General features: G+C 51.2%; 1 protein-coding gene across 1 annotated transcript in view; it reads right to left on the reverse strand.

The window, feature by feature from the left end:
- Positions 1–1,804: 1,804 nt before the first annotated feature.
- The window catches only part of LOC102562313 (uncharacterized), a 33,162-nt gene continuing 9,511 nt past the window's right edge, over positions 1,805–25,455 (reverse strand). Inside the window, exons 9-16 of the mRNA XM_059714210.1 lie at positions 15,314–15,517; positions 11,501–11,782; positions 11,124–11,237; positions 8,829–8,849; positions 7,823–7,843; positions 6,510–6,530; positions 4,882–4,905; positions 1,805–2,836 (exon numbers count right to left, since the gene is read on the reverse strand). Of these exons, the coding sequence (XP_059570193.1) occupies positions 2,190–2,836; positions 4,882–4,905; positions 6,510–6,530; positions 7,823–7,843; positions 8,829–8,849; positions 11,124–11,237; positions 11,501–11,782; positions 15,314–15,517 (1,334 nt within the window). The 3' untranslated portion in view covers positions 1,805–2,189. The remainder of the gene's footprint in view (positions 2,837–4,881; positions 4,906–6,509; positions 6,531–7,822; positions 7,844–8,828; positions 8,850–11,123; positions 11,238–11,500; positions 11,783–15,313; positions 15,518–25,455) is intronic.

Below are 25,455 nucleotides of genomic sequence, written 5' to 3' on the forward strand. Positions count from 1 at the left end.
ACGAAGCCATCAGAAAAGCCAATGGCACTTTATCGTGCATCAGCAGATGCATGACAAATAGGTCCAAGGAGGTGATACTTCCCCTCTATCGGGCGCTGGTCAGACCGCAGTTGGAGTAGTGCGTGCAATTCTGGGCACCACACTTCAAGAAGGATGCGGATAACCTGGAGAGGGTCCAGAGAAGGGCCACTCATATGGTTAAGGGCCTGCAGACCAAGCCCTACGAGGAGAGACTAGAGAAACTGGACCTTTTCAGCCTCCGCAAGAGAAGGTTGAGAGGCGACCTTGTGGCTGCCTATAAGTTCATCACGGGGGCACAGAAGGGAATTGGTGAGTATTTATTCACCAAGGCGCCCCCGGGGGTTACAAGAAACAATGGCCACAAGCTAGCAGAGAGCAGATTTAGATTGGACATTAGGAAGAACTTCTTCACAGTTCGAGTGGCCAAGGTCTGGAACGGGCTCCCAAGGGAGGTGGTGCTCTCCCCTACTCTGGGGGTCTTCAAGAGGAGGTTAGATGAGTATCTAGCTGGGGTCATCTAGACCCAGCACTCTTTCCTGCTTATGCAGGGGGTCGGACTCAATGATCTATTGAGGTCCCTTCCGACCCTAACATCTATGAATCTATGAACCAAAGCAGGGAGGGCAGTGGGAACAAACCAGGTGCGTAGGAAGAGCAGGGAAGGAAACCTGGAAGGAGCATCTCATAGATATGCTGGGCAGGCTGTGCAGTAACTGTGAGGTCTCGGAGCAGTGGGGCTTTTCTGCATTAAACCTATGCAGTGTGTGCGTGTGTGTGTGCGCGCATGTGTGCACGCGCGTGCGTGCGTGTATATGCATGTGCATGCAGTAGCCATGAGGTTCTTTGTGTGAGGAGTTCTGTTCATTGATTTGGGGGAACTGTGTATGTGTCAATGCATTACAAGTGTCATCTGTCAGTCTGTATATGCATGTGTGTTAGGGGGTTGCACTGGGTGTGGCAGACTGCCAGGCCATACCCTGTGGTCTCTCATTTGTCTGCAGGGAAACCCCGTTAGTAGTCCCCCATGGAGGTTTAGGGCTGGGTGGGCTGGGTTTCAGGGCTGGGAGGAGCCTCCTGAGCTGAGTATATATGCCCATGGTCAGGGCTTCAGATGCCTCTCCCCACTCCACACAAAACGCATCCCTTCCAACATCACACATGTAAACACACCCTCTGTTTCTCTGCCCACTTTGTCCAGTTGCAAGGCGAATGAACCTGCCCATGTCAAGGCACTGAGAGCTGCACTGAGCCCCTGGCACAAGTGTGAGCTTGTCGTAAGAGGCAGTGGTGGGGCGAGTGGTTGGCACAGGCCCAAGGGGTCAAAGTCTGGTGGCAGCCTCATGTCCTGGTGTGTCCTGCTGAGCTTGGCGGTGGTTTCTGTGGGGCAGACAGACCTGCACAGACTCCAGGCTACACCTCCCCCTGCCGGGAGCTGCCCTGGGCCTTGTCCAGAGACGGCCCCTAACAATGTGCGCAGGCCAGTGAGAACCACCCCCTGGTCTGCTGGCCCCACTGCACAGGGAGCACAGCTGGGACTGGGAGTGCCGAACTAGGCAGAGGCAGTGTGAAAGTGGTCCATCCCAATCCACCCCTCTAAGTGTCTCCTATGCTGCACCCCTCCCTTTCCCCCACTCTCCCTTTTCTCTAATTAGCCCACACCCCGGCCTTCTCCTCATTTGTCCTGCCTAGGTTTTTCCTGTGTGTGTGATGAGGAAGGGACCTTAGAAGCCCTGACCACAGGCAAAACCTCCCTACTCAGCCAAAACAGGTTGACAATAAAATATATAGTTAGGAACGTTTTAATGATGAGTTCAATTCTCTCATTAACAAGTATATAATACAGATGCTTTAATGCTGAATAGAGGTATAGGTTGTAGCCATGTTGGTCTGAGGACATATCAGATTTGCCCAAAGAACCCTGTCTGCTTAATGCTGAATACAAACTCACAGGACAGGTTTTAACAGCCATAAAAGGGACCAGATCAAACATGGTCCCTTGCTGTGCTAGCTGCCATCCTGCCCATGAATGTATATGTGAGGGTATTCACAGCCTAGTGTCTATGGCTTTTCTCCTTTGCCCAGTAACCTTTAGTCTGACACTGTAAGCAAGTAATTACCAGGCAAAACACCCTTACCTCTGCCCATTATGTCCTTACTCTGCCCCACAATTAGCCAAAAGACAGTGGGACAGACTCATCGTCATCTACGTCTGGGTCAAAGATGACACAAGGGCTCTCTTCTGTTTCCAGGCATTGTGAGTATTCTGCCCTGGGCCCTCTGAGTGTTCTGAGTATTCTGAGCTCTGTCCCTATGGTCCAGAGTGCAAAGAAAGGGGAGACCGGCTCCAACTTCCAGGAGCAACCTGAGAAGGTGAAGATGTGGGCCAAGTCCTCAGCCTCATAAAAGGACACACTGTGATGTTCACAGTCCACCTGAACTCTGATCTTCCTTGGTTTTTTCTCCAGGCACAGGCAGGTTCGGGGGATGGTGAGAGCCTCCCACTGCCCTTCCATGCACTGCAGAGCCCAGACCCCCATGTCAGGGAACAGCAGGAACTCACCCATCCTCTCTACAGACTCCTTGGCCATCCCAATGGCCCAGCTGTCCCAGCTCCCCACCTCTACATCCCAGTACCACTTCCCAGATGTGAAGCTCTTGGAGGCCAGGACACCAGGCAAGCAGCTGAATCTCTTGGTGGTTTGGGGGACATCTTGCCAGATGGCCCAATGAGTCACACTTCTCCGATCCTTGGACAGGATGAGATAGGGGTATGCTGTGTCCTCATTCAGAGTCACCTCTGCTGCTGACAAGGATGCTGCAGACAGAGAGAAAACCCAGGACAGTTAGGCACCTCAGTGCCTGTGAAGGCCTGGGCCTAGGGCCAAGCCATAATGGTTTGAAACTCAAGCCTCAAAGTCACTCCTGCACCTTCTCTCTTGCTTGAAGTGTGCAAGTCCCTTGCTTTGGGGTTCACTGGAGTGATCTTAAGTCTGGCACTCAGGAGATGACATAGCGTGGGTGACCTGGCAGTGCTGCCTCTTTGCTCCTCAGTTTCCTCCACTATGAGACATGATCATGGGTTCATCAAAGGCAGGTCCTGCCTGACGAACCAGATTGCCTTTTATGACCAAGTAGCTAAATTCTTGGATGATGGTGTCACTGTGGACGTAGTCTTTCTAGACTTTAACAGGGCCTTTGACACTGTCTCTCACCCCATTCTCATCAATAAATTAGGTGACTGTGGCACTGATGCCTACACAGTTGGACGGGTAAAAAATTGGCTGAGGGGGCGCACCCAGAGAGTAGTGGTGGACAGGTCATACTCCGCCTGGTGAGACGTGAGCAGTGGGGTCCCCCAGGGCTCAGTCCTCAGGCCTGCACTGTTTAACATCTTCATCAGCGACTTGGACAAGGGGGTGGAAAGCACGTTGTCCAAGTTTGCTGATGATACTAAGATGTGGGGCGAGGTAGACACACCTGAAGGGAGAGAGAGGCTGCAACTAGATTTAGACAGACTACAAAAGTGGGCAGATGAGAATAGGATGGGGTTCAACGTAAACAAATGCAGGGTGCTGCACCTTGGGAGAAGGAATCCACACCATACATACAGGCTGGGGAGTTCCCTTCTGGAAAGCACAGAGGCGGAAAGGGATCTTGGAGTCATTATTGACTCCAAGATAAACATGAGCTGCCAATGCCAGACCGCAGCCAGCAAAGCCAGCCATACCTTGTCATGAATCCAAAGGTGCATCTCAGGCCAGTCCAGAGAGGTGATACTCCCCCTCTATGAGACACTGGTCAGGCCGCAGTTGGAGTACTGCGTCCAGTACTGGGCACTGCACTTTAAAAAGGATGTGGCCAGCCTGGAGAGTTCAAAGGAGGGCCACCCACTTGGTGAGAGGGCAGCAGGACAGGCCCTATGAGAAGAGACTGAGGGACCTGAACCTATTCAGCCTCAGCAAGAGGAGGCTGAGGGGGGACCTGGTGGCTGCCTACAAACTCATCATGGGAGATAATCAGCAAATAGGAAGAGCCCTATTCTCCCCAGCACCACCTGGGGTGATGAGAAACAATGGCCATAAGCTGATGGAGAATAGGTTTAGGTTGGAGATCAGAAGGCAATATTTTACATTAGGGTGGCCAAAATCTGGAACCAACTTCCTAGGGAAGTGGTCCTCACCCCTACCCTGGGCAAATTCAAGAGGAGGTTGGATGATCACCTGCCTGGGGTCTTGTGAACCCAGCATTCATTCCTGCCTGTGGCAGGGGGTCAGGCTAGATGATCTGTTCAGGTCCCTCCTGACCCTAGCAATTATGAAACTGTGAAACTATGATCCTGACCTCCTGACCACAGTGGATGAAGAGTCCTAGCTAAGAGCTGGAGGCTTGTATTACCATTAGCCAAATTCTCCAGCTCCTGTGTCCAGTAATGGTCTCACAGATGCTATATCCAGAGCAACCTTTCCTCCCCTTCCAGACTCTTATTGAGGAAAGCAGAAGGACATTTTGGGATCCCCATGCTTTGTTCCCCCCAGCTTCAGGTACAGCCAGAACTGTTCCAGGAAAGCTGTATGCAGTAGAGTGGATCCACTCTGTCCCTGGGACCTGAGATACTGATTCAGTCCCCGATCTGCCCCCTTCGCTCCACAACCTGGAAGGTCTCTTGGTGCCTGATTTTCATGTTGCTATTGAGATACACAGGGGGATCTGAGCTTTCACCACCCTGTGCCCCATGGCTCAGCCCTATTGCACAGGGACTGCCAGAAGGGCCACCACACACAGGAGAGCATGAGGTCTCAGATGCAACAAGTCCCCAGTGCTGCGTAAGTCCTTGAGATAAATAGAAACTCTCTCTCTTACCTGTTTTAAGGAACTGCCTCCACTCTGCGGGGGAAAAAAGGGAGAGGGGTCACAGTTGGGTGGGGAGCTCAATAGAAAAGTTCACAATACATCTGTCCAGTTTCTTTCTTTCTTTCAAGCAAAACCAACTGTTTTTTCCCCAACTGAAAATATTAATTTTGCCTGAATTTCTTTTTTACTCTTTTTGGTGGAAAAAAACCATGAAATTCTTGAGATTTTTTTTATCACTTAAGAAACATTATTTTTGGTTTTAACATGTATCAGTTTCATGCAGGAAAAAAGCACAAGAAGATATTTATGAAGAGTTTCATGACAAGGAAACCCCCCATCCATTTCTTTGGTTCTTCCTTCAAAGGAAATAACTTCGTATTTCCCAGAGCTGACCTTAAATGAGCCAGAGCCCCAGAGCCACTGGGCCTACTAATGATTCCACCAAGGGGCCACATTCCAGGAGGTATAAATTGGCCACAGCTCCACTGGACCTGGTGTGCATTGGCTCTAGTTCTGTTGGGCAGGGACCAGAGTGAATGCAGGTTCTGGTGGAGGATGGGAACCTCCCCAGATGCTCCTGCTGCAGGCTGTGAGGTCCCTCCTCTCAGGCTGACTTGGTCCTGTATAATGGACCAAACTTCAGGCAAACATGCTGAGAGCTTCAGGCCAAATGACTACAAATTTCTGCAAAGGACTGAAGTCCCCAGACTGCACTGGCTCTAGTGGACTGAGATGTTTTTATGTTATTCCCATGAACAATTTCTGTGGGGGGAAGAAGGGGAGGTGCATGAGTGACTGGTGCCTCCTGAATCTGGGGGGGCACTCGGAGAAGCCACCGACCCTGTCAGGAGGGGCACCAGCCCTACCAACAGCATCAGTGTCGGCCATTGGTGGGTCACCATCCCCACCAGTCACCCATGGGGAGGTAGGAGGGAGTGTGGTCCATTTACTTAGGTACTGTCCTAGCAAGGGTGGGCTCTGGCTTCTGGCCCCTGCCTCCCCACCACTTCTCTGCATCTTGTATATATTATTCACTGGATAACATGGATAAGCAGCAATGAGGGAATCCATGCCCTAAGGAGGCAGGGGTCAAGACCAGAAGCCAGGCACACACATCTCTGCAATCCCAGAAACAGAATCTAAGTGCCAACATCTGCTGTTATGTAAGTGTTGCCAAGGGGCATAGAGGTGAACCATGATTTAGTCCCATGTGCCTGTACAGTGCCTGGCACTATGGGGCCTAGATCTCAATCAAGATCATAGGCGACACATAGGGAGGGCACAGAGAGGCACTTGCCCCACATAAGATTGGCTACTGACAACACAGCTGCTGACATCTGCAGGCAGTTGCCGCTTGCCACCCATCCCCGCTCGCTGCCGACACCACCACAGCCAACTGCGGGTGGTCCCCACTCGGCCAGCCATCATCACTGACATCACCGTGGCCACCTACAGGTGGTCCCTGCTCACCGCCACCATGCCCCCGCTGCGGACATCACCACTGCTGCCTGCAGCCAGCCGTCATGCCCCCCAGCCTCAGGAGGCACGAGTCGTTCATGGTCAAGATGCTTGCAACACCAAGTCAGGACCATTCATGTCACCAGAAACACGAAACTAGATGTGCAGGAGAAACTCACCCAGCTCCTTAGATGCCTCCTCTGGAAGAGAAAGAGAGGGATGACACTGAGAACATGTTAGAAGTGAGGAAGCAATACTTAGTGCCTAGAGCACTTGACCTCTCCATCCCACATATGGATTTTCCCCATAGCCACTCCTAGGCCTGGGGCTCTGGCAACAAACTGGGATTTGGGACACCTGGGTTCTCTCCCTGGATGAGCCTTTTCACCAGTCTGTGCCTCAGTTGCCCCTTCACTTTTCAGACTCCATCCTCTTCCATCAAGAAGCCACATTCCAGAAGGTATAAACTGGCCATAGCTCCACTGGACCTGGTGTGAACTGGCTCTAATTTTGTTGGGCAGGGACCAGAGTGAATGCAGGTTCTGGTTGGGGATAGGAACCTCCTCAGATGCTCCTGCTACAGGCTGTGAGGCCCCTCCTCAGGCTGACCTGGTCTTCGAGAATGGACAAAACTTCAGGCACATGTGCTGATAGCTTCAGGCCAAGTGACTACACATTTCTGCAAATAACTTAAGTCCCCCAACTGTACTGGCTCTAGTGGGCTGAGATTTTTGTATGTTATTCCCATGAACAATTTCTGTGCATGTGTGGGGTGGAGGGTAGGGGGAGTGCAGCCCAGTGACTTAGGCACCATCCTAGCAAGGAGGGGCTGGGGCTTCTGGCCCCTGCCTCACCATGGCTTTTCTGTACCCTGCATATAATATTCATTGGATACCAGAGATATGTATCAATGGGGGAATCCATGCCTGAAGGAGGTGGGGGCCAAGACCAGAAGACAAGTACATGTATCTCTGGGCAATCCCAGAAACAGAATCTAAGTGCCAACATCTGCTGTTATGTAAGTGCTGCCAAGGGGCATAGAGGTGAACCATGATTTAGTCCCATGTGCCTGTACAGTGCCTGGCACTATGGGGCCTAGATCTCAATCAAGATCATAGGCGACACATAGGGAGGGCACAGAGAGGCACTTGCCCCACATAAGACTGGCTACTGCCAACCCAGCTGCTGACATCTGCAGGCAGTCGCCGCTCGCCACCCATCCCCGCTCGCTGCCGACACCACCACAGCCAACTGCGGGTGGTCCCCACTCGGCCAGCCATCATCACTGACATCACCGTGGCCACCTACAGGTGGTCCCTGCTCACCGCCACCATGCCCCCGCTGCGGACATCACCACTGCTGCCTGCAGCCAGCCGTCATGCCCCCCAGCCTCAGGAGGCACGAGTCGTTCATGGTCAAGATGCTTGCAACACCAAGACAGGACCATTCGTGTCACCAGAAACATGAAACTAGATGTGCAGGAGAAACTCACCCAGCTCCTTAGATGCCTCCTCTGGAAGAGAAAGAGAGGGATGACGCTGAGAACATGTTAGAAGTGAGGAAGCAATACTTAGTGCCTAGAGCACTTGACCTCTCCATCCCACATATGGATTTTCCCCATAGCCACTCCTAGGCCTGGGGCTCTGGCAACAAACTGGGATTTGGGACACCTGGGTTCTCTCCCTGGATGAGCCTTTTCACCAGTCTGTGCCTCAGTTGCCCCTTCACTTTTCAGACTCCATCCTCTTCCATCAAGAAGCCACATTCCAGAAGGTATAAACTGGCCATAGCTCCACTGGACCTGGTGTGAACTGGCTCTAATTTTGTTGGGCAGGGACCAGAGTGAATGCAGGTTCTGGTTGGGGATAGGAACCTCCTCAGATGCTCCTGCTACAGGCTGTGAGGCCCCTCCTCAGGCTGACCTGGTCCTCGAGAATGGACAAAACTTCAGACACATGTGCTGATAGCTTCAGGCCAAGTGTCTACACATTTCTGCAAATAACTTAAGTCCCCCAACTGTACTGGCTCTAGTGGGCTGAGATTTTTTTATGTTATTCCATGAACAATGTCTGTGCATGTGTGGAATGGAGGGCAGGGGGAGTGCAGCCCAGTGACTAAGGCACCGTCCTAGCAAGGAGGGGCTGGGGCTTCTGGCTCCTGCCTCACCATGGCTTTTCTGTACCCTGCATATAATATTCATTGGATACCAGAGATATGTATCAATGGGGGAATCCATGCCTGAAGGAGGTGGGGGCCAAGACCAGAAGCCAAGTACATGTATCTCTGGACAATCCCAGAAACAGAATCCAAGTGCCAACAACTGCTATTATGTACCAAGGGGCATAGAGGTGAAATAGGGTTTAGTCCCACATGTCTGTCCAGTGCCTGACATAACAGGGCCTGGATCTCAATCAAGATGCCTGCAACACCCACGGTACAAGAGATGGGATTGTTGATGTCAACAGATACATGAACATCCATGTGCAGGAGAGACTCACCCAGCTCCTTAGATGCCTCCTCTGGAAGAGAGAGGGGTGAGGCTGATAGCATGTTAGAAGCAAGGAAGCAATACCCAGTGCCCAGAGCACTTGACCTGTCCAGCTCACATATGGTTATTTCCCCATAGCTGCTCCTAGGACTGGGGCTCTGGCAGCACACTGGGATTTGGGACACCTGGGTTCTCTCCCTGGATGAGCCTCTTTACCAGTCTGTGCCTCAGTTGCCCCTTCATTTTTTAGACTGTGCCCTCTTTCTTTTAGACTGTGCCTTCTCCTTCACTTTTTAGACTGTGCCTACTTTTTACACTGTAGCCTGTCACTGCATGTCTGGGAAACGTCTTGTATAGGGACCCTGATCTCAGTCTGGATGTCTGTGACATCACGGTACAAGGGCCAGCAACTTGGTGACAAAAGAAATACATGAATGGGGGTGTGCAGGGGCACTCTCCTCTGAAAGAGAGAGGGAGAGAGAGAGAGAGAGAGAAAAGGCTGTGAGCTTGAGTTGGAAGCAGAAGTACCCCATGCTGGCAGTATCTGATCTTTCCAGCCCATATGTGGCTATTTCCCCATAACGCCCCCCTCCTGCCTGCACAGAGCCAGCCCACCCATCATGTTCTGCTTCCCCTCAGTTTAAATGTCCCAGGGAGTTCCCACATTCTGTTCTGCAATCATGAAAAAATGCAAATAAAATGTTAGGGATTATTAAGAAAGGAACTGTAAACAAAACGGAAAGTATTATCATTGATAAATGTGGATGCCCCTTTATAAATCCGTGGTGCACCCACACCTTAAATGCTGTGCCCAGTCCTGGTCCTCACACCTCAGAAAGGATATACAACAACTAGAGAAGGTCCAGAGAAGGGCAACAAGGATGATTGATAGTCGGGGGGGGGGGGGGGGGGGCTTCCATATGAGGAGAGGCTAAAGAGGGTAAACCTATTCATTTTGGAAGAGACGTGTGAGGGGGGACATGATAAGGGCTTACAAAATCCTATATGGCAAAGAGAAATTAAATAGGGATTTATTATTTACCCTCTCGTACAATACAAAAACTAGGAGTTAGAAAATAAAATTAGAGGGTAGTAAGTTAAAAACTAACACAAGGAAGTTCTTTTTTTATACAGCATGTAATAAAAATGTGGAATTCATTACCAGTGGATGTGGTATTAACTGATAGCTTAGCCAGATTGAAAAAGGGGCTTGATAAATTCTTGGAGGAAAGGGCATCAGTAACTAGTGAGCACAGGAGGGAGGGATTCAGCCTCTGAATTGGAACTTCCTAGACCTTAAATGCTGGAGGCTGCAAGTGAAGGAGGAACTGTGGAAAAAACCCTGGTCATACACAGTTGACTCTCCCTTTCAGCATCCACTCTCTGCTCCTATGTGACATGGAAAACTGGGCAGGATGGACCTATGGTCTGACCCAGTAAATGGCAGCTCTTATGTTACTTATGTTACAGGAGGCACTACTTCACAGTCAGGGCGGCTAGGATCTGGAACCAACTTCCAAGCGAAGTGGTGCTGGCTCCTACCCTGGGGGCCTTTAAGATGAGTTTAGACAAACACCTTGCTGGAGTCGTTTGACCCCAGTACTTTTTCCTGCCATGGCAGGGGGTCAGACTTGATGATCTGCTCAGGTCTCTTCTGACCCTAACATCTATGAAACTGTTCTGGGAAAACTTGCACAGCATCCAGAGAAACAAGATCCCAGGACAGCACTGGGATCCAGAGGAAACCAGAGAATCCCCCAGGCAAGACAACTGAGACAGTGTGACAGCTGCTGCACCCCACACAGAGGACTGGGCTGCCCCCCAAGCACCTAGGCTGGCATTGCCCTGGGGGCATCTCCAAACACCTGGGCTCCCTCCTGGCTCTCAGTTTTCCAGCTATGGGAGCCACAGAGACTAGCTGGGTCTGGGGCTCAGGCAGCAAACTGAGATTAAGGACACTTGGGTTCTCTCCCAGGATGAGCCCATAGCCTGTCCATGCCTGCTTCCCCTTCAATTCTGTACATTTAGATTGTGGCATTCTTAGGGCAGTCTGTCACTGCATGTCCGTGCAGTACCTGGTACAGTGAGGCCCTGATTTTGTTTATGGGGCATCTGTGCAGTGCCTGAAAATGGAGCGGTAACCTTGGTCACTGTGTATCTGCAGTGCCCAGCAGGACAAGAGCCCCAGTGTCAGTACCCAACTGCTGGGCAGTGCCTGGCCTGGTGGAGCTCTTTTCTGGGAACAGCTCATGGCCATTACATGAAACCCCTTCCCTGGCTGTCGGGAGAGGAGTGGGGGACTCACCGTGCTCTTTACGAAATCGTCGGAAGAGGTAAGCCCCGAGGAGAGAGAAGAGGAGAGCCACTGTCAGCAGGACCCACAGGACTGCCTTCTCAGGAGGTGACTGCGGGAAGAGGCCTGCAAAGAGGACACAGGATGCAGCCTGTTAGGGCACTTTGGAGGGTGCTAACTCCTCTGTTCTGCAAGGTGGGGACAGCAGAGTTACTGAGATCAGGGGCCAGGCTCCGAGCTCCGCTCCCCCTTGCCACCCTGACTGCAGCAATTCTGACTCCTGTTCCCCTGGCTTCACTCGAGTCACCCTCTCCCTGCAATGGGCTCAGGGCCATGCCAGTACCCCTGAATAGGTGCCGGGAAGGATCTGAGCTGCATGGGCACTTTACCTGTGATACTAATGCTTGTCTTTTTCTCTAGGCCAGGAGCACTGGGCCTGACAGTGCAGCTCAGCACAGGGTCAGAGCTCTTCGTCAACACCACAGAGCTGGAGAGGTTGAAGAGGCCACGATCGCTGCTGTCTTTCTCTTGTGAGTCAGGGCTCAGGGTCTCCCCACGGCTGTTTGTCCAGAGCAGCTGGGGCTCTGGGTACCACCCAGCAGAGAGACATGTGACCCGGATGCCCCCACTGTCATCAATCATGATGTGGAGGAGGGGGTCTGAGCCAGAATCTAGAGGACAAAGAAGAATCAGCAGCAAATCAGTCGCTGACGGCTTCCTAGTGATTCCCTCACCTCTGAGAGAGGGGACACCCCCCCCCCCACCCCTGCTCCCCCAGCAGACAGCACTTTGTGGGGAAACTGAGGCATGAGGGAGAAGGGCTCAGCACACATCACGTGACCTTCATGCATCCTCTCAGGAGCACAATGACAGACTCCCAGTGGGGGCCCCCATGGGATGCACTGAGCCCAGGCCTTGTAGCAGAAAGCCCCCTTTCCCTCTTGCCTGCATTTGCTCTCCCCTCTTTGGATATGTTTCTCTTTTTCTACCTTTTCTTCCTTCCTCTCTCTTTCACTTTAAGATAAGGAAATGTGTTTTAAAATTTGTGTGTGTGCATTTTGTATCTCCCCTTGTAGTTTGGTATTTTTATCTATTTGTGTGCCATGGCATTTGTAGCTTATATTTTATACTCCTCACCTTTCAACTTTCAACTAAATGTGTTTTAGTTTCACAAGTAAGTTATACATTGTAACAATGTTAACAAGGGCAGGAATCAAACTGCCCTTCCCTGTATCAGGCTGACCCCTGAAAGAGCCAGTGAATCAGTGATTGAATGTGTAACACTGTAGCAGCAGACAGCAATTATCACCTGGAAGCTGCAGATCAACCAAGGAAGAATTCAATAGAAGACAATGTAACAACTGGGAAATCTCTAAACGTCACTGATCAAGGGCTAGAAGCCCTGGCCTGAGTTAATCAACCCCGGGGACCAACTTTTGGGCTGAATATCTCCAGATCACTCCCAGAGCCCTATTCAAAATTCATCAACGGACTCCCAAACCTGCACGTGCATGTGGACGACCCCTGGGGCTGACAGATGCCGTCCAATGGCCACTGAGGGGGGGAAGTCCCACGAGGGTCAACGACCCCTGGATTGGGCAAACCTGAAAACTGGGGAGTCACCAAAGTCTGCCAAGGACAGATAAAAGGCAGTGAAAAGTGACCATCAGTGGCACCCTCTTGATCTCCAACTTGACCAGACCTGTCCAGCCAGAAGGACCAGCCGGTGACCCCCTTCTGGAGGATAACACCACGCTGAAAGAAGCCTCGACTGGCCATCGATGGCAGACTCTAGCGCTTGTAGGATAGGTATACCTGACTCTGTAGCTTGCTACTGTGTGTGTGTGTGTGTGTGTGTGTGTGTGTATGTGTGTGCATATGTGTGTGTGTGCATGTGGGGACCAGCCCCAAGGTGTAACTCATTACAGTGTTTCAATCTGCCTAATAAACTAGAATTTTAAGGATCCCGAGTTGGACATTTGTAGCCAACAGCCTCAGCTAATGAGGATCAGCCACAGCCCCATAGACCAGACCCCCCCAGCTGGTGCATGTGGGCTGTTGCTCCACGGGGGACAGTGGTTCTGGACCCACCTTTTACTGAGCTACATCCAGCTGCTGAATGTACCTCAGAGATGGCAATGGGAAGTGGCCAGGCAGGTACCCTCCAAGGCTTTGGGAAGCCCCACTTATGAATGTGCAAACAGAAAGCCCCGGGAAACACAGACTTTCTTGGGACTTTTTTCTGAGCATTAATTTAACTCCAACACACAGCACACAGACCAGAGAAAGGTCTGCAGTAATATCACTCATTTGTTACATTATGCTATAGCAGGGCCATGGTGTTGTAGGCGTCTGACTTGCCCTCACACAGGTCCTGCCCTTTATCTGATCTTCAGGGAGATGCTCCTTTGGGTGATCTCCTGGATGAGGAATTCAGTTCTGCCCTGGTATGCTACCCCTTGCCTCTTGTTCCCATCCATTTCATGGATGCGGACATCCTGGCTGGGCTGGGGCCAGGTCCATCACACGTGCACACCCTGGACATGTCGCTTAGAGAACAGGCGGCAGTTTAAAATCACTTCTCCCCCAACCAGGGCAACCAGGGGGCTGGCAGAGCACAGCACCTGGAACAGCTCTGGGGGGGAGAAGACCTTGGTGTCTGGGAAGACAGAACCAGAGTGCTCATGGGATCAAAGGACCAGCAGTGGGGCCAGCAGGCAGAGTGGCTGGCTTGGCTGGTCAGGCATAGGCCAGGGACCTGTGTGTGATATGGGGTTACCAACAGATCACACCCTGCCTCAGTTTCCCTGCTCCACAAGGGAGATACAACTCCTGTTTGCTTACTTGGGACTGCAAACAGTTCAGGCCCAGCCCTTAGGGGGGGCATCCGCAGGGCCTAATACAGAGAGCCCTCTGGGCACCATAGTCACAATAATCATTTGCAAGAGCTACACAGAAAGGACATGTTCTAGGACACAGACTCCTGCATGAACAGAGACCACGCTCTTTTCTGAATGATAATGGCTAGTTCGGAGCCCACCACTGTGGACGTGTCATTGAGGTGATTTTCCCCCTTTCACATTACTTTGCACTAGAAGTCATTTGCCACTTCATTGCTCACTCACTTTGGTTTGTGAGATCTTCCTCCAATTCCTCACCATTAGCTTGATATTTGCCTACCTAGTATAATTCAGAATCATGTGAGAATATTGTGACTTCACTATACGCTCCCTTTTCCAGGCCATTTATGAAAATGATGAATACAAGTGGGCCCAACGAGGTTCCTGGGGACCCTTCCTCTAGACTTTCCTCCATCTTGAAAAAATGATCATTTATCACCCTACACTTTATTTCCTCTCTCCTAACTAGCCTTTGGCCCATAAAAGGACCTTCCCTTCAATCTTATGACAACTGTTTTAAGAGCCTGTGGCAAGGGACCTAACCGCAGGAAGGATGTGACAACGGGAATATAATATAGCAACCAGATCTCCACTCTCCACATGCTTGTCAGCATCCTGAAAAGTTCAGCTGATGGGTGGTACAGGATTTCCTTTTACAAAAACAGCACTAACTCTTCCACAGCATGTTAGATTCATTCAAGTGACTGTTGATTTAATTTTTTATTCTGGATTATATCAATTTTCCAGCTAAAGAAGCTGAGACACACCGGTCTATACTTCCTGGAGTCACCTCTGGAGTCCTTTCTGAAGATGGGCACTATGTTCGTTTAACTTTCAGCAGGTTTGTGTCCACCAGGGCACAAACACAGCATGCCTCTCTGAACAGGTTAGTCTAGGGTGCCATGTTGCCCTGCCTTCTATAAAACTCAGTATAACCCTATAACCACTTAATCTTTAAACCAATTGACGTTGATGAACAGGGATGTGGAGACAAGCAGTTAAGACCAGTTTGGACAGGGAAATGTTAATGGGGAGGCTCCCAGCTCAGATCATGAGGCTGTGGTAAAGCAGCAGGCACCCCATTTCCAGTAGCGCCTGTACCGCTGAGCAAGGGAAGCAAAAATGCCAAGAGCCCCTCCCACCTCCAAGGTGCAATGACTGCAGTGTGCCCAGAACTGCCTGTTTCATGCCCCTTGGTCTGGCTTAGAGAGAGAGCAAGGATATGCTATGCCAAAGGGGTAGGTACATGCTGCAGGGAGAGGGGGCCCCACACCGCACAGGCCTGGGAAGGGGTGTCATCACCTGAAGCAGATGTCTGAACACACAGGAGGCAGATGGTGACGGCAACAGCATCCCAGAGAAGGCAACAGCTCCCCATCCAGTTGGGCCCCCGGGCAGCCAGCGCTGCTTGCCCACACAGCCAGAGGGGACAAGCATCCAGCAGGCTCTGCTCCGGCTCTGGGAAGGGGCAGCTCAGTAGATCCTCTCCGGCACCAAGCTGTGGCACTGTTGGAGGGAAGAGAAAGAAAGGAAGTGAAAGTAAAACCTCCTCTGCGTGTTTACATTGAAAGTACCACCGCCTTTTTAGCCAGGGGGAACCAGGGCACAAAGCTTTCCTTTCTCCTCTGGGAGTGGGGACAGGACTGGGTCCCTCCCCCGCCATGCAAAGGCCTCCCCTGCCAAGCCCATGAGTAATGTGTCTTAACGAATCTGCCTGGGCACCAGCCCAAGTAACCTGCTTGCCTCTAGGAGAGCTCCCCTACTTCCTGGGCGTGGGTGGCAGCTATTGCTTACGGGACACCACAGGGACAGGTCACCAGCTGCGTGAGCCCTGGCCTGGCCTCACCGTACCTACCTAGCAGCTCAGGTCTCCAGAAGTAGAGGCCCTGGCCCACTGCAGCTGGTGCAGCCCCTGACCTGGCCTGGAAGGGAGCTGTGAAATGCGTTCCCTGTTTTACAGCCAAATGCACTTGTGAGAGAAGACATGCGGCTGAAGTTGGTTCCTTATTCCCAGTTCCCTATTCCTCATTCCCAGTTCCTTATTCCTGGTTCTTTTTTCAAAGCTAATCTAGACCTGATAAAAACTTCTCATTAATGAATTCTAGAGAGAGAGAATGTCATTAGCTATGCATATGTACTAATTAATATGTAAAATAATAGCCCACATCAAGTACAGAGCCCTAAATGAAGGTCAGATTAGGATGGGATTATGGGGCAAAATATTTCATGGGCCACCCCAAATTTCATGGCGATGCCACTGGGGGACTGTCCCAAAGAACCCTGCCCAGCCCAAAGCACGGTTTGGCCGTGCCAGGCTGGCAACTAACAGCCCCCATGCCCACTATACTAAGCATAATGGCTTGAATAAGGAACTGGCTTTCGGGCTGGGATTATATGCAGAAATCCTTCTTGGCCCACCCCAGACCACACCTCTGTGGCACCGGGAGACTCTCCTGGACATCTGTGACCAGAGACTTGCCCAGCCCAAAACTCAGTTGTGAAAAGTCCTTTGCATCCCAAAATCCAAGTCCTTATTCAGGTCCAGATACTTAGCAGAGTGTCTGGAGGGTGGCAACAGTTGGCAACCTGGTGCGGCTAAACCGCATTTTGGACTGGGCAAGTCTCTGGTCAGAGATGTCCAGGAGAGTCCCCTGGTGCCACAGAAGCATGGCATGGGGTGGCCCAAGAAGGATTTCTAGCTATTATCCCATCCCAAATTCCAGTTCCTTATTCAGGTCAACAAATTTAGCAAAGTGGCTGGGGTGCTGTCTTTTGGCAGCCTGGCACGGCCAAACCACGCTTTAGGCTGGGCAAATCTCTGGTCAGAGATGTCCACAAGCATCCTCCAGTGGCACAGAGGTGTGGTCTGGGGTGGCCTAAGAAGGATTTCTGGGTATAATCCCAGCTCAAAATCCAGGTCCTTATTTGGGTCCATACATTTAGCACAGTGGCTGGGGTGCTGTCTGTTGGCAACCTGGCACAGCCAAACTGCACTTTGGACCAGGTTAGTCTCTGGTCACAGATGTCCAGAACAGTCCCCCGGTGGCACAGAGGTATTCTGATGGATGGCCCAAGCAGAATTTCTAGCCATTTCACCCACTATCAGGATCAGCAAAGCAAGCACCAGCCCACCCTTTCCCAGACACCCTAAAGTGCAGGATGGACACAGCACCTCCCCCTGCTCAGCACCTTCTGCTCCTGCCTCACCACAGCTGGACCCTGGTGCAGGGGTGAGGGAGTCAGTTTCTGCAGTTCCCCTTGCTGCCCTAAGGGGTGAGATCCTGCTCTCCAGCCGTGGTCCCCACCGGATGTGGACTTGGATTCATGTGTGCCTATGGGGAAGGTGGAGGGGGAGCAGGTGCTGCTTGCGGAGAAGCACCAGCCCCTTACAAAGGAACCCAGCACAGCTGAGAGACACCAACTCCCAGACTCCTCAGTTTGCACTACGACAGATGTGACCCGCCAATTCCAATTTTGTGATGGCCAGTTGACACCAGCCGGGACCCAGTGCCACTGGAGCTGCAGTCAATGTACAGGAACCACTGGGGATTTCCTCTCACCCTCCTCCTTCCTCCCACCTCCTCTGAAGCTACAGCCAATTCACACCAGCTGGGTGCACGCCGCTATGTCTGTAGCAGGTTGTAGGTCCTTCCTGGTAAGGCAGGTAAGACAGCAGTAAGTCCTTCCTGGTAAGGCAGGTAAGCACATGGAGGAGCAAATGGGATGCAGCTTGATCTCAGGGACGGGAGGGTAATGAACAGGAACTCAGAAGTGATCAGGCATTATACTGAAGAGAAGGAGGGGACAGGAGGAGGCCAACAGTAGTCAAGGATGTTCTAGGACAGAAACCAGCGATGAGATGGAGGGCCAGAGAAACCAGATGGTTGCAGGCCCAGAACTGAACAAGGAACAGTCCTACTGCCAGCCCATTATTGGGCTGGCAGCAATGACATGGGTGGGAAAAGGACTGACTGGAGTGGCCTTTCTATTGGACGAGAGGGTGGATAACAGAAACCCAGAGCCAAGCCCTACTCCACTGTCATATTGAATGAAATAGTTTAAATGTTTGTAATGGTTGCCCATTAGCCAGTTTCAGGAAGAAGATAAGATTTATCTCCTTATCTAGGTCATTGTTTTGGACTATGTGTGGAAGATCCAGACTTTGCTTAAAGTTTTAACTCTTGAATTTTATCTTTAGAAGTCTTTTACAAAGAGAACCTGAAAATTGACCCTTAAGCAAATATCCTGAGTTCCGAGAGATCAAACCCTAGAGCCTTTTGACCAGATTGGTAAGAAAATGTCACTTGCAGTGGTATGGAAGTTCCCCAAAGTAATTAAAATGATCAACAAAAGAAACTAATTACTAAGCAAAAGAATCTGTTGGGTAAGATCTGAGCCCAAATTTGGGGGTAATGACAGGTTTGAGTAGGAGGAGCCCATTGACGGTAACTCACTCAATAAAAACTGTAACTTACTCTCCCAAATTGGAGGTGACTATACTTGCAGAACAACGAAGGAAGAATCGCAAGTGTAGGCCGGATCAGACTGATCACCTGAACCACTCTCTCCATGAACACGAATCTCTTAGTTCACGCTGAAGCCGCGGAGCACCTGAAAGGGACTGAAGGAAGGGGACTTAGTCCTATCAGTATTGAGGGCAGCCCATTGAATTGTATTGAGGCGAGCCCATTGAACCGTACTACTGAGGCCAACCCATTAAATTGTACTACTGAGGAATGAAACTATATTTAGGCGTTTGGCTTCTCAGAATTCTAGGATTGTAAGTATATTATGAAAAATAATAGTATTGATTCAAATTTAACTTTTAGTTGTAATTGTAGTTGTTTTTGTAATACTAATTCTTATAGCATTGTTTGGGAAGGAAGTGCATTCAGAGCATTGTTTCTGATATATGTAATTATTGTGTTCTTAATGTTTGTGGTGTTTCTTAAAGCTAAGCAGTGTTATATACGTAGCAAAGAATTTTAAAATAAAATTGTGTTGTATGAATTAAGTGTATAATCATTGTGAAATCATGCAATCAACTAACTACTCCCCCAGCCAGTGCATCAAAACGAATCAGTAAATTGTGTGGGATTTTCTCTATTCCATAACCCACTAGAGACATCCACCTACTAAGCACCTAAGTGGATTAAGGAACCTAAATGCAGCCGAATTCTGTCCTGAAACATGACTTTTGGAAACTACATGAACTTGGTACTTTTGTACCAAGCCATCATCTTAGCGTAAGGACTGAGTCGCAGACAGCAGGGAGCAGGAAGAGGGCACATCTGCCTTTGGCAGTAGCTGTCTATAGAGAAACTGGGAGCTGAATCCCTAGTAGCTGAGGACCTGAACCCCTGACACCAGGGAGCCCCCTTGACCGATTGCTCAGGTTGGGATTGCCACACACTTCTTCTCCTCAGGGCTATTTCATTTGGTTTCTTTCCATTTAGAAGCCACCAGGGAGATTGCGTAGCTAAGAAAATATGACCCTCTGACCACTATGCCATGATGTGTGCAAAGCTCGGATGGCTTACAGTCCAGTTATTGTTCCCACATGTCTCCCATCACCAGATGGAGAGGTCTAGCCAGGAGCCAGGAAGAGGACAGGGGCCATGCCTCAGCATCACCTGTACACACACACCGCAACACAGAAATCAGCAGAGATGCATGAATACAGCATGGCACATGGCTCAATAGCTCAACAAGGAAGCAGCAAAGATAGCTAGCAATGTCCAGTGAGACCATGGTTTATCTCGCAGGTAACATCACCAGTGACGCTGAAACTCAACTGCAGGAAAGGCACAAACAAGTGAAGTGGGTTTCCAGTACAGCTAGATGGACTCATAGACCCTGTCAGCACAGCCAGTTAGACTGTCTTTGTGCATCAGGTGTTTGGAACTGAAGTGCACAAGGGTCCGTAGCAGCTGCAATCCCTTGCAGTCAAGGATGATAACTCTCATGGGTCAAGTAAAATGTTGTAGATCCATCCATCAATGGCTAAGAAGGCTGATCCTAGAGCTGCAGACTCTCTGGCAGATGCCACAGGTGGTAGGTAAAGAGAAGTTCGGACTATAGGTTTCTCAGTCCTACACAAAGGTATCATAATGGTTTCCAATGCATTGACTGAATCAACTGGCATACAGTCCTGTGTGTCTTTTCAGTGCTTATGGAGGAGGATTATCTCCATGAACTTCCCAGTCATTGAGCTCAGAACAGCAAACATCCAAACCCCCACTTTGGTTGACATTGTACAAGGAACACCCAGCACTGAGCCAAAGCGCTGGCAGCAGTGTTGGGTCTTTCCATCAGCATATTTCTGTGAAGCCACCTTTTCCAGCACAGTAAGTATAAGGGCCAGGAACTAACTTGACATCACCTTGAGTATGTTCACGTGGCCATAAGGAACCTTCAGCTATGATTCAACAAATTAGTGGGTGACTTCTGAGCCCAACAGTCTTATCAAGATAAGGATAATAAATATTATGTGGGGACAGGAATGGGTCCCTCCCCTGCTCTATGAAAGCCTGCCCTGCCAAACCCACGAACAACATTTCTTAACAAATCAGTCTGGGTACCAGCCCAACCAACCCACTTAGCTCTCAGGGAAGTCTCTTATGCTTCCTAGTCAAATCAGGATGCAGGGGGGACCCCAAGGGCTGGGTGGTGATGGGCATGGGTGACAATGACTGAGCACCACCCAGATGTCAGCAGGTCACCAGCTGCATGGGCCCTGGCCTGGCCTTATCATACCTGGCAGGTCAGCCCGCTGGCTGCTAGTGCAGCCCCTGGCCTGGCCAGGAAGGGAACTGTGAAATGCATTCCCTGTCTCACAGCCACATACACCTGTGAGAGAAGAGGGACCAAGGGGTGGCCATCTGGGTTATCCTGACAGCCTGCTGGAGGGAGGTGCCTCACCACAGGACAGCCAGGGCTCCCAATCTACTCCATCCCTGCCTGCCAACCCACTGCCACCCCACACGAGGCCCAGGGACCACCCCATGTCCCCACCCTAAATCAGACATTAGCAGCTGTCACCTCACCCTGCTGGGATGTGCTGTCGTGGCCCTGCCCAAGCTACAGATCTGTTCCTGCTCAGCAGATCTGCTTCCCTTCCCAATCCTGTGTCTGTCCCCACACAGCCTCTCCCCTTCATCCAGGCAAATGCCTGATGCTTTCCTCACCCCAAATCCTCCCCGTGCCTCCACCTCAATTTGTGGCTACAGGGTCTAAACTAATCACGTCACATGGGGAAAAGCAAGACAACCACACAGCTATATCCTTGCCTTGCTGTGGGCTCTCACTCCAGGCCAGGACCCCTCATCTTCCTGAGATGAGGGAGAGAGTGCCTCCCATTCACCACCTCCTAAGGCTAGAGGATGCCTATCCTGGAAGGTGCTGGGGCCCATCCCTCTGCCTGCTACCAGTGCAGCAGGCAGAGAGGACGGTCCTATGGGATACCTTGTTAGGGCAAAATCTCCCCATGGCCCACAGCAGGATGCAACGTCCTGTGCTTCAGCCCAAGGGCACATTTTACCCACAATCAGAATTAGCAAAGCAGGAACCAGCACACCCTTCCCCAGACACCTTCAAGTGCAGGATGGACACAGCACTTCCCCGTTTAGTGCCTTCTGCTCCTGCCTCACCAGAGCTGCCTCCTGGCGCTGGGGCATGACCTAGGCTCCAGCCCCCCAAGTTGTTTCCCATCAGGGATGGCAGAGCCAGTATCTGCTGTTCCTCTGGCTGCACTAAGGGGTGAGATTCCTGCTCTCCAGCCGTGGTCTCTGCTGGATGTGGACTTGGATTCATGTGTGCCTGTGGGGAAGGTGGAGGGGGAGCAGGAGCTGCCTGCAGAGAAATGCCAGCCCCTTCTAGAGGGACCCCACACAGATGAGACACCAAGTCCCAGACTCCCCAGTTGCATAACAGACGTGACCCATTGTTTCTAATTGTGCGATGGCCAGCTGACACCAGCCAGGACCCAGCCCCACTGGGGCTGCAATGAATGTGTACCAACCATGGGGGATGCCCTCTCACCCTCCTCCTTCCTCCCACCTCCTCTGGAGCTACAGCCAATTCACACCAGCTGGGGCCATGGGCCTACGTCTGTAGGTTGCAGGTCCTTCCTGGTGGGAGCAGGGACTTCAGTGTCAAGGCAGGGCCCCTTGGAACTGCCCTTGAGAGGGTGAGGCAGGAGTGCAGGGAACAGGACAGCCCTGGAGCCTGACCCTGGGATCAGTAGGCCCCTAGCTGCCATAAGGATACCAACCTCCACCAGCACCACATTCAGGCACAGCTCCAATGAGGAGCTACTGACTCAGAAGCTCCTAGGTGGGCTCCATTCCCCATCTATGCTACAAATGTCCTGCATGACCTAGTGTGAGCAGCTCAGGCCCATCATGCACCTCTTTCCCCCAAAGAAGTCAACTGGAGGTTGGGGCCCCGCTACCCTCAAGGATCTGGGCCTTTCTTCCTTTCCACCCACCCGAACCAAACCAAACCAAACCAAAATAAGACGCTGTGAAGAAAAACACTCTAAGTCATGAATCAGACTCTTCAGTGCTTAATACACCATGCACACAGGTAAGACAGCAACCACCTGGACCACTCCAAGCCCATGGAGGAGGAGCAAATAGGATGCAGCTCGATCTCAGGGAAGGAAGGTGCACAGGTGGTATTCTCTTCCATCCTACCAATGAACGGATGCGGAAGACAGCACAAGAACTGCATCCGAGAAACCAACTGGCGGCTTTGGCAGTGATGTCTCGAGGCAGGCTTCGGCTTCCTGGACAATGACCCGCACATCACGACGAGGGACATGCTCAGCTGGGATGGGCTTCACCTGTCCCCCAAAGGTAAGCGTGTTTTCTTCTAGGTTGGCAGATCTCCTCCGGCGGGCTTTAAACTAGGCTCGTCGGGGGGAGGGGAGTACAAGGGCAGGGGAAGCTGTGGACCACCAAACCATGTGGCACCCACAAGGACAGACCAGCCTAAAGAAAGAGAGCATTGGAAACCTGAAAGCCATGGGGAGACCAGCACTACGGCACAGGTAACAATCAAGAAGGTAAGAAACAATGGGCCCCTTGGGACTCGGAGCAGGGGGGCAGCAAAGGCACCAGTCGCAGGGCTCAAGTGCCTATATACTAATGCTAGGAGCATGGGGAACAAGCAGGATGAACTAGCGCTCCTGCTTGCACTAAACACCTATGACTTAGTGGGGCTAACAGAAACCTGGTGGGATTCATCCCACGACTGGGCGGTACATATTGAGGGCTATAGATTGTACAGAAAGGACAGGGTGGGGAAGAAAGGGGGAGGGGTTGCACTTTATGTCAGTGAGCAATATACATCAACCCTCATCAAGACAGAATCCAAGGTTGAGGAAGTAGAAGGATTGTGGGTTAGGCTACATGGGGGGCAAGGAGAAAGGGATTTGGTGATAGGGGTCTGCTACAGACCCCCACACCAAGGGGAAGAAATAGATGCGGGGCTCCTGAGGCAACTCTCGGAGACCATAAAAGCTAAAGAGGCGGTAGTCATGGGGGACCTAAACTACCCGGACATCTGCTGGGAGACGCAGACAGCAAGGTCCCATCGCTCACGCAGGTTTCTAACCTGTGTACAGGACCTCCACCTGACACAGGAGGTACAGAAATTCCTGCCCAGAAGAGCTTCCCATCTTTGCACTCTTCTGTGAAATATGAAACATATAACCTGAAAGAAATATGCTTCTACATCCTGCTTGCCACCAAGCAGGTGGCAGGACCTCCACCTGACACAGGAGGTACACGGTCCCACTAGGGGGAATGCCATACTGGATCTGGTATTGGCAACGGAGGATGACATGGTAGGGGACCTAGAGATCGGTAGCCATCTGTGGGACAGTGATCACCTAATAATAGAATTCACCATAAGACGTCGAGTGGGTAAGGTAACTAGTAGGGTGAAAGTGCTAGACTTTAGGAAAGCTGATTTAAATGAACTCAGGCGATTAGTCAAGGACGCACTGCAGAGTAGGAGTTTTGAAGGGATGGGAGCCCAAGAAGGGTGGCTGTGCCTTAAGGAAACGATCCTTCGGGCACAAAGCAAGACGATCCCCAAGCGAGGCAAAAGAGGGAAAGGGGCCAGGAGGCTTCCCTGGCTGACCACAGAAATCCAGGGCAGCCTAAGGGCCAAAAGGGGGGCACATAAAAAGTGGAAACAGGGAGAGATCAACAAAGACGAATATACCTCCTCTGCTCGTGCTTGTAGGGAGGCAGTTAGACGGGCCAAAGCTACCATGGAGCTGAGGATGGCAACCCAAGTAAAAGACAACAAGAAATTGTTTTTTAGATATATTGGGAGTAAAAGGAAGGCCCAGGGAGGAATAGGACCCCTGCTAAATGGGCAGAAACAATTGGTGACAGATAGGGGGGACAAGGCTGAACTCCTCAATGAGTTCTTTGCCTCAGTGTTCCTAAGCGAGGGGCAGGACAAGTCTCTCACTGGGGTTGTAGAGAGGCAGCAGCAAGGTGCCAGACTTCCATATGTAGATCCTGAGGTGGTGCAGAGTCACTTGGAAGAACTGGATGCCTTTAAGTCGGCAGGCCCGGATAAGCTCCATCCGAGGGTGCTGAAGGCACTGGCCGACATCATTGCAGACCCACTGGCGGGAATATTCAAATGCTCGTGGCACACGGGCCAAGTCCCGGAGGACTGGAAAAGGGCTAACGTGGTCCCCATTTTCAAAAAGGGGAGGAAGGAGGACCCAGGCAACTATAGGCCAGTCAGTCTCACCTCCATCCTTGGTAAAGTCTTTGAAAAAATTATCAAGGCTCACATTTGTGAGAGCCTGGCAGGACAAATTATGCTGAGGGGAAACCAGCATGGGTTCGTGGCAGGCAGATCATGCCTGACCAATCTAGTCTCTTTTTATGACCAGGTTACGAAACGCCTGGACACAGGAGGAGGGGTGGATGTCGTATACTTAGACTTCAGGAAGGCCTTCGATACGGTATCTCACCCCATACTGGTGAACAAGTTAAGAGGCTGTGACTTGGATGACTACACAGTCCGGTGGGTGGTGAATTGGCTGGAGGGTCGCACCCAGAGAGTCGTGGTGGATGGGTCGGTCTTGACCTGGAAGGGTGTGGGCAGTAGGGTCCCGCAGGGCTCGGTCCTTGGACCGATACTCTTTAACGTCTTCATCAGTGACTTGGACGAGGGAGTCAAATGTACTCTGTCCAAGTTTGCAGATGACACAAAGCTATGGGGAGAAGTGGACACGCCGGAGGGCAGGGAACAGCTGCAGGTGGACCTGGATAGGTTGGACAAGTGGGCAGAAAACAACAGGATGCAGTTCAACAAGGAGAAATGCAAAGTGCTGCACCTAGGGAGGAAAAATGTCCAGCACACCTACAGCCTAGGGAATGACCTGCTGGGTGGCACAGAGGTAGAAAGGG

Source organism: Alligator mississippiensis, chromosome 11 (assembly GCF_030867095.1).
Source record: "Alligator mississippiensis isolate rAllMis1 chromosome 11, rAllMis1, whole genome shotgun sequence".
NCBI lineage: Eukaryota > Metazoa > Chordata > Crocodylia > Alligatoridae > Alligator > Alligator mississippiensis.